This window comes from Lepidothrix coronata, unplaced genomic scaffold (assembly GCF_001604755.1).
Source record: "Lepidothrix coronata isolate B3197 unplaced genomic scaffold, Lepidothrix_coronata-1.0 Scaffold144, whole genome shotgun sequence".
NCBI lineage: Eukaryota > Metazoa > Chordata > Aves > Passeriformes > Pipridae > Lepidothrix > Lepidothrix coronata.
In genome coordinates, this window is record NW_016690324.1 from 1097244 (window position 1) to 1114767 (window position 17524).

General features: G+C 45.4%; 2 protein-coding genes across 2 annotated transcripts in view; both read left to right on the plus strand.

Moving 5' to 3' along the window:
- Positions 1–5510, plus strand: part of ADAMTS2 (ADAM metallopeptidase with thrombospondin type 1 motif 2) — a 173761-nt gene extending 168251 nt beyond the window's left edge. Inside the window, exon 22 of the mRNA XM_017828007.1 lies at positions 796–5510. Coding sequence (XP_017683496.1) covers positions 796–1259 — 464 coding nt within the window. The 3' untranslated portion in view covers positions 1260–5510. The remainder of the gene's footprint in view (positions 1–795) is intronic.
- A 6553-nt stretch (positions 5511–12063) lies between these two features.
- On the plus strand, positions 12064–16893 carry LOC108503665. Its single transcript, XM_017827837.1, has 2 exons — positions 12064–12308; positions 14018–16893. The coding sequence occupies exon 2, from the start codon at positions 14020–14022 to the stop codon at positions 15007–15009; it is 990 nt and encodes a 329-aa protein (XP_017683326.1). The 5' UTR covers positions 12064–12308; positions 14018–14019; the 3' UTR covers positions 15010–16893.
- Positions 16894–17524: the final 631 nt, after the last annotated feature.

The following is a 17524-nucleotide window of genomic DNA, read 5'->3' on the forward strand; positions in this document are numbered from 1 at the left end:
AAAGCTTATTGATTGTCATTATTTCTTTTTTATTACAGTTTTTCTGTCAGTGACACAAAAATTGGGACTTGTTACTGCCGGGTCTCCCAATTATTAATGGACTGGCTCGGCTCCATCGTGCTGGAGTTTGTTGTTCCAAAAATATCAGCTCCCTTCTAGGAGGGGGAGAAAAGCCTCATGATAAATGCACTGCTTTTCTCTTGAGCAAGGGACATGCTGAGGCAAGGCTGTTGTTTTGAGAGTAGAGGTACCTGGTGAAAATATCACTCCAATGGGAGGTGGATTAATTCGGTACACATCAAAATAAGACTTTCCTGAGATGTTCCAGATAAATACAAGTTACACCTGACTGTAACTGTTAGGATGCAGAAAAACATTAAAAGGAGTGAAGGGGGAAAAATAGATTTCTTACCCTGATTACTTTCTTGGGTTTTAACAACACAGCACTATCAGTGTGTTTTGAAGTTGCAACCAAGACAGGAAGGCAATTCATTGTGGCTGCACTGTGTTCAGGGCAGCACTTCCAGAATGCGAGGCCAAAAATTTGAGTGTTATGATCTAGAGCTTGGATGGGGCCGGTACAAACAGTTCAGATCAGCTTTTGCAGCCCTTGAAGTGAGCTGAGTTTTAGGTTTAATATTAATCCTGCTTCTGCTTATAGAAGGCTCATTTGCCAGTTTCACATCCCACTTTAAATATCAAACCCTCTGCCCACTGCCAAAGCTTCAGCTGTGTTTCTTTTTCTGATTAATGTGAAGATGCTCTTTATTTATCTGTTCCCTTTTTCTCTTTCAGAAGATCATTGTCAAGGAGACAAGTCAATGTTTTGTCGCATGGAAGTTCTCTCTCGTTACTGCTCCATCCCTGGTTACAATAAGCTCTGTTGCAAGTCCTGTAACATGTACAGCAACATAACAGAGGACGGCAATGTAACCGATGCTAATGTAAATAAGAATAATGTCATTGAGGAGGAGCTCCTGACAACCCTCAGCCCTCCCGTGGGAGTGTCCACCACCCAGTCTGCCACCAGCCCTCCTCAGGTTCCCAAAACACGTGCACCCCCTTCCAATGCAACTGAGGAGCACCCAGAAATCAATGCAGTGGATGTTCCCTACAAAGTTGATGGGTTGGATAACGAAGTACCACAGCACAACATCATTACACGGAGGAGGATACCTTATGAAAGGACAAGGAATCAAAGAATTCAGGAGCTGATTGCTGAGAAAATGAAAAAAGAGACTCTTAGGAAAATAAACTAAAATATAGAGATGTTACAAACATCACAGTATTGCCCGTGTCGTAGAGACTAAAAATGGGGAAAAATCAAAGTGGTGCTATGGCAGAGATGCCAAATTCTCAAGCCTACTATAAATGGAAATGACAGATTGTTTGATAAATGCTAACCTGAGCAGTTTGATGGCTAGGTTAGGTGTACAGGGTACGGCAGAGTATTAGTGCAATATCCCCACAGTGTTCCACTGAATCCAAACAAACCGTAATACTTAGGCCAGGTTAGCAAGTTTCTTGGCTATGGGCTCTTTTAAGTCTTCTATGCCTGTGTAAAACCGCTTGGGAATAGTAATGGGAGTTACACTTAGTATGGAGGAGAGCAGTCCCAAGCTGTAATAAATCCCCTTAACACTGACAAGCAGGTGGTCAGCAATCCTGTGATGCTTCTGTGCATTGCATAAACCCCGGCACTAACACAGCCCAGTTCAGGAAGGTACCTAAGGATGTGCCAGGCTCAGTTTGATGACTTTGGCAGAGCTGCCTCTGTGGTCACAGCTCAGCATTTGCTCACGTACCTTTCTGAACCGGGTCTGTGTTAGATAATATATAGAAAATCCTGTAGCCCTATATTTATGTGTAAATTAAAAACCAGCAAACAGTAGTTTACATACTTCCATAAACAGTTTCAAAGGATTCTCCTAAACTTTTGGATGCACGCAAGACATTTTAGTAGGGTAGATCTGGCCAACTTGGACTGACAACATCCTACTCTTTCTGTTTACAATTATCCATATTTTTGGTAGTCTTTAAATTCCTGTAATGCAACAGCCTCAGTGATCGTTGTTGGTTGGTGCTTTTTTTATTGGTCTGATTTTTTTTCTACCCACATTCTGTTTAACTTAAAGATGACTGGATTCTTGTTGTCTTTTCTTTGGTGCTTTGTTAAGAAAAACATTATTTTTCCCCCCCATAGGCTGAGGTTTTTTCCAAGGAAATAATTTTGTATTATCTTGCTTTCCTTAGGAGAGCTTTATTGGTGCAGAAGTGAACAACTGTTTGCTGTGCCCTTACACAAACACACACACGTGTATTCACAGCACCAGGTCTGCTAGAAACTTTAAGATGTATAACCTGACAACCCTTTGAGTACTTCCTTTCCCCTCAGGGTCATCATGGTTTTCATAGGTCTTTTTGAATTCCTGGTTGGAGAACAGAATATGAATTCAGCTTGGCTCTAATACCACCAAGACAGGGAGCATGGACTGGTTCCTGCTGTGGGTGACATCTGAGCAGTTTTTTTCCTGGCTGGGACTCTTCCACTTGTTTCCTCTTTGCTGGTAAACCTCCTGCAGAGCCCAGGGCTTCCCTGAAATCCTCTGTTTAGCAGGAGGTAGGTCTGATGGCTCCCAGTTCAGAATTTTCCAGTCTGAGAATAAGATCTCATCCTGCAGCCTGAGCTAGTCTTGGTTTGAAGTGGTGCCATCAATAAGCCCGTATGCACAGTCACAAATACTGGGAATGTGCTGCGTTTCTAGCAATGTGAGAGCTCTTCTCTGGTCTGGCTGCTGGCAAAGAGCTTCACAGGTCTTTCCAGGTGAACCACACGTGGCTCCCTGCGACCCTGCCTTCTGCCCTCGACCACCACGATTTGAATGAGCTGCCCAGTCTCCTCTTCCAAACATGCCATTCCTGCTGGAAAGGAGGTGAGAGCCTGCAGGTGCCTCAGACTTTGCAGCACCTAGATGTGGGACTGTTCTGGACTGAACTGTGGCCAGAAGTCTTTGAAGCACAACACCTGGTCTAAGAAAAATGGAGATACTGGCCAGAGCAGAGAAGGAATGTTTTCAGCTGGTGTGCTGGCATCAAGTGCCCCTTCTTACAGAGCACCGAGGTGATACAATTGGAGCAGCTCAGGTAGTGCAGGGATGGGAGTTACACCAAAGACCATGAAGACAGGGAAGCATAACAGGCCTGGTAAAAGTTCAGAGCGCTGGGAAACATCTCCTGGGCCAAGCAGACGTGGCAGCAGATGTGGAAGCAGAAGCCAGCGCAAGCAACAATCTGTTCTGGTTTTGAAAAGTAAAACTCAGGCCCTGCAGTTTTGGCAGCACAGCAGCAGGAGTCCCACCACGGACTTTAACTCCTGGAACACTGAGTGTTTTCCTACAAAGGGTGCTTATCTTTAGAGTCCTGTCCCAGCCCCACTCCATGGCCTGGCTGCTGGAGCTGTGTGCCAAGGGATCTGTGGTTGCCTACAGACAGGACAAGTTTTGGTAACAGCGTAGGGTCAGGTCACATCTGTGCAAAACAGAGCAATGTAGAAATGAGCACTGAAGGGAAAAAAAACCCACCATGCTATTTATAAGCAAGGAAGACGTGTCTAAATCAACAGCATTCCAGCTGCTGTGCCATGGGAGACACAAGCTGTATCTGGGCTCCCAGCCTGTAGTCATAGTATTTCTTGCCTTCCACATTTCCTTTACACAGATGTGGTTAGTATAAAGCTCATCTTTTCCCCTTCAAGTTAATATTCTTTTAGTTCTGTGGACAATAAAAATAAGCCACAACCCCCAGCTTTTTCATAGCCTAGAAGCACATCCAAGCATATGAAACTTAGGGAAAACCTTACAAACCCAAGGATAGAAAGGGGTTGGGGCTGGATTTACGCAGATGGGGAGGTAGAAATTTGCTGCCTGGACGGTACCAGTCTTCTTCTCTTGGGAGACTCATTGCTCTGACCTCCAGAAGCCTGAGATAACTCATCTAATAGATTCTGTTCTGCCTTAGCTTTCGGAACAGGCTTAGCCAACCAAGCAATGTGAAGAAAAACCACAGGAGGCAGTGCCCACAGCTCAAAAAAAGCATTTTTCCAGATAGGCTGGAAACTGCTGCCTCAGGGAGCAGGAGCAGCCTCCCAGAGGGCTGGTCTGGTGCTACATTAGGTCCAGTGTTCATTAGACCCGATGCAAAGCCTTGTGGCATCTGCATTTAGGAAGGGCTTGCTCCCTTCTCAGTCTCACTTTTTTCTGGAGATTTAATTTGATTTGTTTCTCACCATTTTAATTCTACTGAATATTTCTCTAGCTGTTATTTGGGGAACACTGAAATATTTGAAGGAGCAGCTTCAGTCTAGATTGCTGAAGACAGTGAGAGCATGATGGTCCATCTCCTCATGGAGCAGAGCCACCAGCTGCTTTCCCTTCACAGTCTTGCTGTATGAGGGGGGGAGGAAGTTAAGTCTCTTCAGACCAGGAAAGATGCCTTCTTTTCAAGCTGCCACGAGTTCTTCAGAAGGTTTTTTTTTGCAGCAGTTCCCCATGATGGTTGTTTCCTAAGAACATGTTCATCACTCCTACTGGAAAACACAACACAGGGCTCTGTTGACAAACAAAAAGCAGCCTCAGGCAACAGGTGGGGGTTTCCTCTCAAACTGATCTTTGTTCCATGTCATGTAGTGGAAAATTTGGTCTTTTATTTTTTTGTTTTGCTTGGTTGGACTTTGACAACCGTTTCATCTTCTCTACAATGCTGTAATTGGGCAAGAGCATCATCATAATGTGCCTTCTGTAACCAGTTTGCTGTTGCCCAGGTGCTGCATTTTGAGATATAATGAGCACAAAGTGGTATATTTTAATGTAACCTAATCCCCAGAAACTAAAGCAGGCTTATAAATAAATATATTCCTGCAAAGACCATCTCAGAGATCTGAGAGCTAAAGCACTGTGCTCCCATGAAGCAGTGCATTTGTGACCTAACCATGCAAGTACACAGCTTTTTTAATTGCCATTTTTCTGCTAGTCTAAACTTAAAATTCATGTGATAGCCTCTCACGAAAAAAATCCCAAACAAATTCTGGTTCCCTTGGCTCCAATCATCTGCCATTTTTTTCACTAACATTCCTTTAAAAATTTCTGTAATCTATTATGAGTGCATCACTTTTTATATTCATATATCCATTCAATATTTAGAGTCTCACAACATCTCCATAGAATGCTTTCAGATATTTTGAGAATTCTAGAAACGGTGCTTTACCAGTACTCAAAGGGTTTTATGTTTTATTTTATTAAGTAATGCATTTAATGTCTTATTTACTCACCTACAATGCACAGTATTAGCTATGTTCATCTGAATATCTATATGCAACTTCCATTCACTTACATATGCCTTAACAGAAATTGCAATAAATAGCCATTTCTTGTATATTAAAAATGTATATACAAATTAGAATCTTTAATTTTATAATTTATTAAATTCAAATGTCTGTGTTCTTTTGCAAAAAAGTTTGGCTTTTCCCTGTGCTTTTTTCATTGAATTAATATTATGCAGAGATGGTGGAGGAGAAAGAACCAGCACCTTCAGATTCAAACCCAATTTAATTCCTACAACTTTATCTTAATGCAGTGGGATTGGGATACACTTGCTGCCAAAGTCCTACATCGCTGTTACAACATCCATTATCCAAGGCTAAATATCATGAAGTCACAGGACCAAAACCTCAGCTGATAACTGCACATAAATTAATCAAACTCACTTAAACCTTCTTGAGGCCGAAATCCATCCTGGTCCATGTATCATCTCCTTAAAAGGCTCAGTTCAGGACTGATGAGTAAATTCCACTTGGCATGTCCTATTGATAAAATAATTGATCTTTTCCATGAAATTCTTTTGCATACATTTTCCTACCATATCCTGCACACTGGTAGCCAGGTTCCCTTTAAAGCATAATTGAATCTCTCCCACCTAATTGAAGTTTGTTGCTTCAGGATTTGAAAGATCCCTGCTTACTATGATTATTCAGTGAGCACCATGCAGTGCATTTATGTCCATCATGTTCTTTGATCAGCTAACAAACCACCTCAGCATTTTCCATATGGAAAAGTCGTTTACTTAAATGCCCTGATAAAACAGCAGACCAGCTCAAACCTGGGGTTCCTTTACTGTGACAATTCATACAGTATTGACAAGGGTTATATTTAATTGCATTTTGCTTTCACAACCCGAAGATTTTGAGATTTTTAGAGGGGTCATGGGAAAGGGTCTCATGTCCATACTCCAGACACCAGAGACACCCGTGGTGGGGTCAGACATCCAACACCCCTCCTTCTCCCTTTCTCTGAAATGCCAAAAGATGACACTCACAGGAAGCCTTCTCTTCCTCTCCTGGCCTACATCAGCCTTTTATCCCCTTTGTATCTATTCTTCAGATTTGGGCAATAAATGGTGCCCATGGGGGAGCCCAGGCATTTCTCCAGCTCAGTGCAGTGTGTGCATTAAAAAAAAAAAAAAAAAAAAGGCAGCTCAAGGAGCAATTCCAGGCCAGGAAAGCAGTTATAGAGGTTATTCTCAACTACACCAGGCAGAGTGTAGCCCTTCCTAAGTGCCATGCAAACCTGACTGCCCTTTCCCACAGCAAGGTGGGCACAGGATGATTTCCAGGCTCCCACCCGGGGTTCTGGCCCAACACTGGGCTTTGCCCACAGGGGTCAAAAAATGCTGCAGAGCCCTTCCAGGGGATGAATGCCTGGAAATCCCATGAGAGCTGCGTGTGTGCAGGTGGATATGTGTCCACATGCATCACTTGGCTCCGCTTTCTCCCCCTGCCCTCCCCCCCACCCTTCCGCAGTCCCTCCCCCATCAGCAGCTTCCCAAAGCCGAGCAGAGACCGAGGCCATGGAGCCACAGAACGGCATCAAGTGCAAGGGCACTTCTAAAAACTCATTACAGGAAGGAGCAGAGCAGGATGGCACGTGTGGCACAAACCTCATCCTAGTTAACCCGCTGGTTTTTATGGTTCGTCAGCAGAGTGTCCCCACCAGCCGCAGGCGAGGAAATTGCGCTTTGCATCCCTGCAGCCCCCAGCAGCACCCGGGTTCTGGCGGTGCTGCTGCACCTCTGGGATGTGGAGTGTCGACTTGAGTTACCACTAGATGGTGGCACGGCACAAGAAGTACGGTTATGAAACAGTCGCTGGACTTCGGTCTCGGGGTGAAAAATCCCCTGATCTGGTGAGATGGGCTGTCTGCATCCCGGGGTCTCAGGAAGGACCAGATGGAGTAAAACCCGCTCGGCTCAGTTCCCAACACAGCGTGGATGTATTTGAAGATGCTGTTGTGATACTGTCTGTGCCCTACCAGCAGCTGGGGGCTGAAGAACAAGCAGGGATCCTGCAGGAGAGAAACACAGACAGTGGCAGCTGTGGAGAAGCAGAGCCATCATCAGCCCCACTGCCCAAACCAGCTCAAGAATTAAGTTGTTTTCTGGGGTTGCCAGTTCTTAGGGCATCTAAAAACAGCCCAGCTTCTCTAAAAAGAGGAAAGTTTAGAGACCAGCAACATTGCAGGGTTTTTCACTGATGGTTGTAATTTAATTTTTTTAAATCTTCTATTAAAGAAATACAACAGCTATGAGAAGATAAACCTGTCTCAGGTGACTCTGGCTGCTGGCAGGACATGGGGTCTGATGGGACCCCAGGTAGGAGAAGCTTTTCAAGTGATGGCAGCGCAGTGTCCTCACCAAGCCCTGCCACAATTGACAGTGCTCAGCTCTCCAGCCTCTTCACAGGGTACATTCCAAAGGGACAAATCCACACCAGCGTTCAGGCACTTCGGGATATACATATATACACATAAAATCTAAAATAATGTATGAAAAAATGTGTCCATATAAAGATACAATATAACCATATGCAGACCAGTAATAATACAACTAAAAAATATTGATATTGTTTTAAATAAATACCCTGGGCCGGATTCCCAGGGGAAGTTGCCAGTGAGTTGTGACCACAGTTTGCACTTCTGAGACTTCAAAATACTTTACCTCTCTCTCTCTTTGCTGGCCATGGGCAACCACTGCTAATGAGAGGCAATGGAGCCATGACACTGGCATGGCCTAGAAACTCCCAGTGAAGGCTCCCAGGAGCCATATTCCAAGCTTAATTGAAATCCCAAGAAAACCGAGTGCCTAAATCACCCTAAGCCTCTGCAAAGGCTCCCAGCAGGGCCCCACCCAGCCGGGTGGAGAGCTCAGTTCTGCAAACAAGCCATGTGGTGACTGCAGTCACTCAGCCCTCACAGCAACCGGTTCCTCACCTGCAAAAGACCAAGAAATACCCAGTAATTCCCCGGAAATCTGTGTGCACCAGTGGCAGTGTTTGCACATGCAGCCACCACCAGTTACGGTGTGAGCTGCAGTCAAGGCAACAGCTGTGGATGCGACATTTCCAGCCGAGCTCTGCCTGGTTGATACAAAAACAGCTCATTAATGTTTCATGGGAGTATCTTCACTGGTACTGTAGTGGCTGCTTGCTCTAATGCACGGGAGGTTAATGGGGTGGGGGATGTAATTAAAGAACACAAATCACCTGGAATCTGGCATAAATCAGGTCAAAACATTTTACTTTCCTGAACTTTTAAAGACAAATATAGAAACACAGAATCACAGTTGGAAGGGTCCTTAAAGATCATCTCTTTCCAACCCCCCTGCCATGGAAAGGGATGCCATCCACTAGACCGGGTTGCTCCTGCTGCTCTGGAAGGAGGAGTGGGCAGAAATGGGCTAAGAAGGGTAAAACAACAAATTTACAGTTCTAATGGTTACCAGGAAAGCTTGGAACTGGTACCATAAATGTCTCTTGGAGGCCTTGTAATCAGGAAGTGAAAGGAACGGACCTTCAGCTTAGTGTCCTGTTTTGGCCCAATTTTGGCAGCAGACAAAGTGCTTCCAGTGTGGGAGCTTAAAAACTGGGATTTCTTTCCAACTGGGATTTTGCTACTGCTGCCCAGGGCTCAGCTGTGTCACCCCAGGCATGAGCAGAGCAGCACTGTGGCATCACTGAGCTGTCACATCAGTGCCACCAGGTACAACCTGCATCCAGGCAGTGAACTTAGCACAGCTGCCCAGCTCCCCTGGCCCCTCTGGGGGTAGTGGTTTGTCAAACCAGGCTGGAGGAGCTTTTATTTTTCTATCTTTTCTGTACAGATTCACTATTTTGGAAAGCATAAGTTGATTTTTTTCCCCCTCCCAAAATAAATATTCCTTGCAATATCCCAAAGCAAACATTATTTATGAAGCATCCTTGGCAGGGCTGGTGCCTCATCAGGTGGATGCTGGCTTTAGCCAGAAGTGCTGGAGCTGTCCCAGAGCCCCCATTTGACATAAAGGGCATTTTTCCTGAAAGTACCAAGAATGGGAATTGACTCTAGTATCCATTTATGGCTCCCAAAGATTAATTGCTTTGTTTATCCAAACATCAACAAACTTCAAAAATGCCCAAAGGAGAGTTACACTTACCCAACTCTGCTAAACTGCTTGGATACAAGGCTCTCCCAAAAACTGGAAACATTCCAAAAGAAAAGCTAACAAACAGAAAACCAAACCAAAAAATAACCGTCAGCATTTGTATCTCAGACACTCAACCAAGCCCTGCAGAACTAACAACTGGTGTTTTCCTCTGCAGCTCAGGCACCGCTGCTGTGGCTGTTTTCTTTTGCCATTAATCCCATTTGGTGATGGTTTTCATGCACCCAGGAATGCTGATTCACCACGCTTTCAGGGAGAATAAGTAGAGGAGACAGGGATGATTGAACCAGAACCATCTTCAGAAGTGTCTGGAAGACACCTATGACAGTTTTGCAACAAGCATTCAAAATTGTGTCTTGTTTTTAATTTTAAATTAACATTTTTTGAGCACCCAGTTGTTGAAAGAGGAAACTGAGTGGCTGTGGTTGAGGTAAAAAAACCCAAGAGGTATATAATATTTGGTTAATAACAGCTACTTTTTAAGCTGTATCTGGTATTTTTTAAATTATATTTTAACCTTCATATCATCCACAATGTAAAAAATATGACAGAGAACAAATAATTTATACTGCCATTATCCTGAGCAATTCCAGTAACAGCAATTCAGACAAATGTAATTTTCTTACAGCAAAACCAGACGCCTGGAAGAAACTAATTTTAACAGATAAAAGGGATTCTTATTGCAAACCCATATTTTAAGGGGGAGTTGATAATGAAATACCTTACCTAAGCACATTTCATGAGGACCTTGATCACTTTGGAGGCTCTTGGGCAGCACCTCAAGTGAGGGGTGCGAGGTCTCCACAGCCCTGTCTGGACACCACCAAAACCACACCGAGGGACAATGATACAGAAAAGCTTTAGAAGATTCCCTGACCCTGTTAGACACTTGTTATCCCAACCCTGAGCCTGATGCAGCTCCTCTCAGAGCTGCTGCCATCCCTAGTGGGGGATGGCCCCAGTTCCATCTGTTCCATGAGACCTTTGGGAAGGAGACACCTCCAGCTAGAAGGACAGACTTTCCAGGGGAGGGGAAAGCACCTTAAAAGACTTTTTTTAAAGAGAACGTGTCCATGCATATCTGCACACGTGGAATTTTTTTTCCAGATCAGTCATTTTCCTCACAAAATGGCTTTCCTGAGCTTTATACTGCAGATGCTTGGAGAAGCTGGGGTCTGAGGGTTTTTTCCTTTCTATGGCAATTACGTTGCCTGCAAGCAAGAAGGAAAAATTCAAGCTTGTTACTACAGCACGACCCCAGCTATCATTGCTGTTAGAAAATTTAATGCATGGAGGTTGAGGGTCATTTCAGCTAACTTCAGCTTTTTGGCAGCAGAAGTCCAGACAAACAGCTTAAGCTTACACACCTGTTATATTGAAATGCTAAGCAATGGCTGTTTCCAGAAAAAAAAAAATCTGCTTTGAATCCTACCCTAAAGGGGTGCACAAGTCTGTTGAGCTGCTTATTTCTTTCCACCAGAGGTAAAGAAGGAAGCTGGATGATGAACGTGGGCTTGGGTGACCAAATCAGCAGTTACAGCCAATGTGAGCCTGAGTGCTGGTAACACAGAGAATATTTGCATTAAAACTAAAGCAGTGATTTTTAATCCAGGATTTCTGCTTTTCTCTTCATCCCTCACAGTGCCTCAGGACAGGTGTTGTGGGGAGCAGCAAGGTTCAGAAATGCAGTCACACTCCCTGGCCTGGGTCACACAGGGATGTTTTGTGGCTGTTCCCCAGGAAGGAGCAGCGGCTATTGTCCTCTGAGGACAGTGTTGGGAAATAAATACAGAAGGAAGATTCTGCTGCAACATAACTATTCATCTCCCCACCCAACGTGGTGCTGCAGTAAAGGCTATGAGAGGGACACTGGGGTTATTCCAGAATTGCAATCAGTTTGCAGCATGTTAATAAGCCAGAAAACAAAGGCAAATCCCTACTGCCAAGGGGCCCGCAAGGTCGGATGCTGCCAGTCCTCCTGGCAGAGCAATTTGCCGTAATGCACTTGTGTGGTCTCAGCGAAACACGAACGGGGGCGATGCCGGGGGCAGTGGGAGGAGGGGAGCAGAGCCAGGGAGGTGCCGTGGCAGGGCCGGCTCCTGCTGTGCCTCCACAGTGGATGACACAGTGGAACTCAGCGACATGGATGTAGGCTCAGCCCATGGATGTAGGCTCAGCCCATGGATGTAGGCTCAGCCCAGGGACGTGCGGCTCAGCACAGAGTGGGAGTGGGGACGGCGGAGAGCAGAGAGCGGCGATAACGATGCTGCAAACACCCACTGTCTCTCAGGCAAACCAGCACAAATTCGTTCACAAAGTAAGGCAGAGGAGCAAAAGCAGCCCCAAATCCTGAGGTTTCCCCTCTCAGCAATAGAACATGAAGGTACTACGGCTCCTCTTTTCCCACCCCAGCTCGGAGCGCAGGCAGCCCCTCCTGCAACACGGCCACGGCACCGCGGTCCCTTCCACATGGGGAATTATCGTCAGGGAGCTGAGCCGCAGGGCTGTGCGGTGGCCAGTCCTGTCGGGGCCGGGATGGCCCTGCCTGCCCCGATGCCACGGCGCCTGCCGGCTGCGGCTCGGGCAGGGCAGGCAGCCAGCGGGTTATATTTAGCAACAGCAACAAAACAGGCAGCGGGATCAGCTGACTGAGGCAGGGAGCTGGCGCATGGGTTAGTGTTAGACAGCACATCTCCTGTGCTGAAAACAGGGAGGAGAGAGCAGGGCAGAGCCGTGGAGCCAGGGGAGACAACAGCCACCCGTGCCCCGCAGCCACACAGGTAAGGGGAGGGGGTCGCATGAGCTGTGGGCTGTGTCCTGGGTGTCGCTGGGTATCCCCGGGATGCTGGTAGCCAGGGATGCTCAAGGCGTGGTGGAGGGAAAGCTGCAGGGCAGGGGGTCCTGCTCTCTCTCCAGGAGTGCTGGCAGGAAGGTGACCCTGACCATGTCAGCACAGTGCCCAGGGTGGAGGGGATCTGAGCTGGAACTAATCCATCCCATCGGAAGAGTTTTACAGTAAATAGGTAGTTTAATTTCCTTGCAAAGGAAGGGTATGTTGGCAGGACTTAGTTACTGATTAGCTGTATTGTGATTTATCACAACGTGCCCATGCCCCTTTTCAGGAGCATCTGTCACCCTCAACACCGGGCCCAGACCCTGACACTGCCGAGCTCAGACAAGGGGTGGGAGGGAAGGCAAAGGAACAAGCCTTGTGCTTAAGGCATAAAGACATAAGGAAAAAAGAAGCAGGCAGGAAAAAAGGATAATAAAAAGGCCATAAGGTTTAAAACAAGCGTCTCCTGCTCTCAAGTCATCAAGTCCCAGCTTGGCTGATTTTACCAGTGGCACCTGAGAAAAACCAGTAAGAGCCAGCAGCAGCCTGGGGAGGGATGGGCACTCTGGAGCTTTGCCCTGGGCTCGGCACGAGCTGCTCACTTGTACTCTGTGTATGATCTGCAGCTTTGCAGGGAGGTTCAACAAAGCCAGATTTATTTGCAGCAATGACAAGCAAGGCATTAAAATAGCTAGCAAAGCACTTTTGGTTTAATCACACAACAAAGCTATATTGTGTCGGCAGATTAGTCACATACAAATTTCATTGGGGGAAGCAATAAAAAAAAAAAATTAATCCAGGCTATGTAGTCATTGCTGCCAGAAGGGGAGATAAGCAAAGTGCAGGGAGAGCATTTGGAGGAAAAAAGTAATCAGTACAGTTAGAAAACACTGCAGCTCAAAATATACTGAAATGTTTGTAATTCAATCTGTTTGACTGAGTAGTGGGAGCATTTTGATGGAAATCCATCCTAAAAAAAGTTGAGGATGACTATTTGAATATAAAAGAAATGAATTAAATCTCTTTGACTCTATGTAAGCACACAGGGAAAGATCTACTACCCACAACCATGTTTATGAACCCCTGGCAGAGACAAAAGTGACCATGTTTGTACAGTCTCACCTACAGCTTCTAGAACAGACCAGCTCTAAGGCTGCTTTACTTACATGGTGCTCCCAACAGGGGCAGGTCAGCTCCTCTCCTGTCGAGTTCAGCTCTTGCCTGCTGGGACACAGGGTAAAGTCAGAGCCCTGTTACAGTGAACAGACATGTGGAGTATTAAATAAGGAAAGTAGTTTGTGCCTTGCTGTTACAACAGGGACAGCGAGATGAGCTCGTGCCCCTGCCCCACACCTCTCCAGCTGTGCCCCCTTGCATTCAGGAGGAGCATCATTGCTGATCTCCTTAATGAGCCTTTTATTTGCTGCTGTACTTAATCACTTGGTGTCTTTTGTACATTTATGAAGCTCTTTATGAAGCCATGGGTATAAAAGCACTGCCAGCAGACTTTTAAAACGCAGTTTTTGTAAACTGCACTGTTTGCCACAAGAAGCCATCACGTGGCTCAGGTAGTGTGGACTTCACAAAAACAAGCCCAGAATTTCTTTACTGCAGCTGATTTTCACATGCTGATCATGCCTGCTCTGCTCTTTGCAGCCATGGCACCCCGGATCAGATTGAGTCTTTCGAAGCCTCTCCCAACCATCCGTGAAACCCACGAGGAAGCGATGGAAGATCCAACCAACAACCCAAAGCGCACTGGAAGCACCACAGCCAGCCCAGACTTGTACTCCAGTGATGACTACATTCAGTCCATCTGCCACCTTGCCAGACCCACCTTCCCAGCCCTTCCTGAAAGCAGACATAAGGTTCAGGACAGAAAGACCCTGAAGACCCTTGAAGACATGTCATGTTCTCCACCCCTTGTGGGGACACAACAGGAGAGGTCAAAATGCAAATTGACCAATTTAATCTCAAATGTGGTGCCACTGGGAAAAGTCCCACCTGCAGAAGCCGACTTTTGGTCCAGAGAGGACCCCCTGGAACAGATTTACACCTGTGCAGGAAACCTTTGCTCCTCCAAGGCTTCTTCATATGGTAAAAGTGCCAGCAGTGGTTACTCACAGTGCAGCTCTTCTGGCCGAAATGATGACCTTCATCCCACAACCCTGAAAGAAAAAGCCACAGGGAAAAACAGTTTTCCACGAGTGTTCAGTCTTCCAAGGCTTCCCTCCCCGAGACCTGTTCAGAAAGAAGCATTCTTCTCAGAGCTTAAGTATCTCAGAAGGGATGAGGGAACAGTTTTAGGGAGTAACCACAGTCAGAAAGAAAATGGCCCTGTGTCCATTAACACTGAGGAGCTATCAGCATCCTCAGCCAGAGGGAGGCTGGTAGGAAACCCAGCCCTGCACTGCTCTGTAAGAAAGCAGAGTTTGTTCAACACTGCAGGCATAGATGAAAAAGAAGGGAGAGAAACTTCTCACTTTGACAAAAATGTGATGGGTGATGTCTCCACTAAGCAGAGATACTTCGAGTCTTTCCAGGTACCTAAAAAAGCCACGATCCATAACTGGATTTCAGAGCACAGATGCATCTGGAAAGAAGCAAAGATAAAAGCTTGTTTGCTCCCAGCCATTGCTGAAGTGTGAAGAAGAAGCTGCTCAGAATAATTTTATTCCCAAGATATAACCACCCTGTGCTCTAGCAGCTCTCCCTGGAGTCCTCACACAGAAAACATGGCTTGAACATGCATGCGAGTCAGGCAGACTATTGTGACCCATCATATCCCTCATCTGTGGACAAAGGGACAATTCAGAGTCTCATCTGCTAAGGAAACAGCAATCAGTTCTCATTTTGGAAAGGCAACAGTTCATAAAGCATCTCCTCCCACCTACTGCTTAGAACTGCCCTGAACATGAAGAAAAGCTGGGGAGAGCACAAACACCCCATCTGTGCTGGAGAAGAAGTGATCTGTGGGAACATGGAAATACCAGTGTTTTCCAACCAATGCCAAGCAGCCAGATGTTGCTCACACTTGGGTACAGTTATCCAGAAAGGAACATTTTGGCTGATGCTCGGACAGTACGAGATGTGCTCTCTCTGACACCTGCATTTACTGGGAGACCCATCGTAGATCCCTGTGTCAGCACCAGAGCCCCACTGGAGAGTCATCTGTTAACACAGTAGCATAAAGAAATATTTCTTAAAAATCATAAGAAGTCTCTTAAGAGGACTTTCTGGAAGGGCAACATGGAGAATATTACAACTCTTTGGGTGGGGATTTTCCTGTTGCTTGCCCTGGCACAACTCTGTTCCCTTTACTCCTTGAACTACCCCTGGCATGAGGAGAGCTAGGAGCCCTGGGTGGGCATTGCCATGCCAGTCCTGTGGCTGTTCTGGAGCCAGCTGTAAAGAAATAGGGATAGTGCTGGTTTCTGCACTGTCACAGCCAGGCTGCACACCATTTGCTGGAGGAGCCCCATGCAGGAGCCCCGTGAGCGTGCACACATCTCTGCAGGCTCAGAAGAGGAGCTTTGGCTGAGGGGCAGCCTGGGGATGCTGGGCTGGTGCTCACAGGACCTGAATGTAAATTAATAATTTCTGTGTTTCCTTACATAGCTGTGCTTCTGTATCCTCACCTACCTGACCATGCTGATGATGTTGACTGTGCTTTGCCTGGTCCTGCAAGACTGAAACCTGGAAAGAACATATGTGCATGTCACAAACATCCAGCACATAACATATATAAAACAATTCAGTTGTTGTTATTGCTACATGGGATGTCTGTAGGACAAGAACCATTCCTATAGTGCTGTGTGGTCCCAGTGGGGGGTGATGGGCAAATACTCAGGCCATCCCTTGCTGCCACACAGAGACTTCTCCATCCAGAGAAACTCTCTGTCCTTGGCACTTTATCCTGTGGTCAGAGCAAACTCACGTACCTGTGTCTGGTGCCACACTCTCTTATAGCCAGCCAAGAGAAGTAGGTGAGAAAACTGCAAAGCAATACCAGCCTAATTATTACAACTACTAGGAACAAATGTTTTGGCACAGTGGAGAGCACAGGGACCAGGCTGTTTGCTCAACAGCAGCTAGGATGAGAAATAGCATTGGAAAGCTGCAATTATAAAAATACTCACAAGTGATTTCCAAACCACCCTCAAGCAGATTAAATCAGAAGGCAACTTCTGCTCAGTACTAACACAAGTGTAAATATGCTCAAGGATCAAAAGGTGAGAGTGTCTGAGCTTCTCATCCTCACATCTCTTACCTCAAATATTTTTTCTCCTGTTGAAACTCATTAGCACTATGGAGCTGAACTGCTTCCCAGCTTTGTTCTTGAACGAACCACACAGCAAGAACAAAAGTGAAGGTGGATCCCGCATTTATTAAAGCTGATGGAAAGAATTGAACCTGGGAGGTGCCAGCCTGCTCTGCCTCCTCTCTCAGGTAAACACTGGGGTTTAAGTGATGCTTGTCCTCATTGCTCTGCTGCCATTTAAATTTCCTCCATGTGAATATTTGAGACACTATTGCCTNTCTATTTATTCAAAGGAGTTTAAAGCAGTGGAACTATAACAATTTATACCATGCAAGAGGGGAAGACTAACATACATTTAGTCACAATTTTCGTAATTTTTTTTTTGGGGGGGGAGACTTTAAAATATACAGAGGAAATATTTTAAATACTAACTTATATATTTTAATATGAAAAATTCCTACGTGTATTGCTTTGAAAAATTTGCATAAATAATCTATGCTGAGAAATTAAGTAACATTAAAAATAAATAACTGTAAGAACACAGCCTTTACCTGTGACAATAAAGTCTTGAGAGAAAGAAGACGTCCTTGACTGGCTGCCTCATGCAGAGGTGAGCGATCTGCCCAAGAACCTATATAAGAACAACATTTATTGAATAAACCATGTGAATTACAAAGGGTTGGGAATGCATAGAGCAAGGCAGAAAATATAATGCACAGAACGAAGTCAATTGTCCTATGACATTAATTTTTCCTCTTTAGTGACTATATTTCAAATTATCAGTTTCTAAACAATAAAACCTGCTCTATTATTAACTGTAAACATCTCTAATAAATGATTATGAGGTACAGATAATAAAATATTGAGATACTGATTTCATTAATCTGACTTAATAAATTCAT

What these genes read in the sequence shown, in the direction of transcription:
- LOC108503665 (XM_017827837.1), top strand. Translation starts at nt 14,020, where the DNA reads ATGGCACCCCGGATCAGATTGAGTCTTTCGAAGCCTCTCCCAACCATC.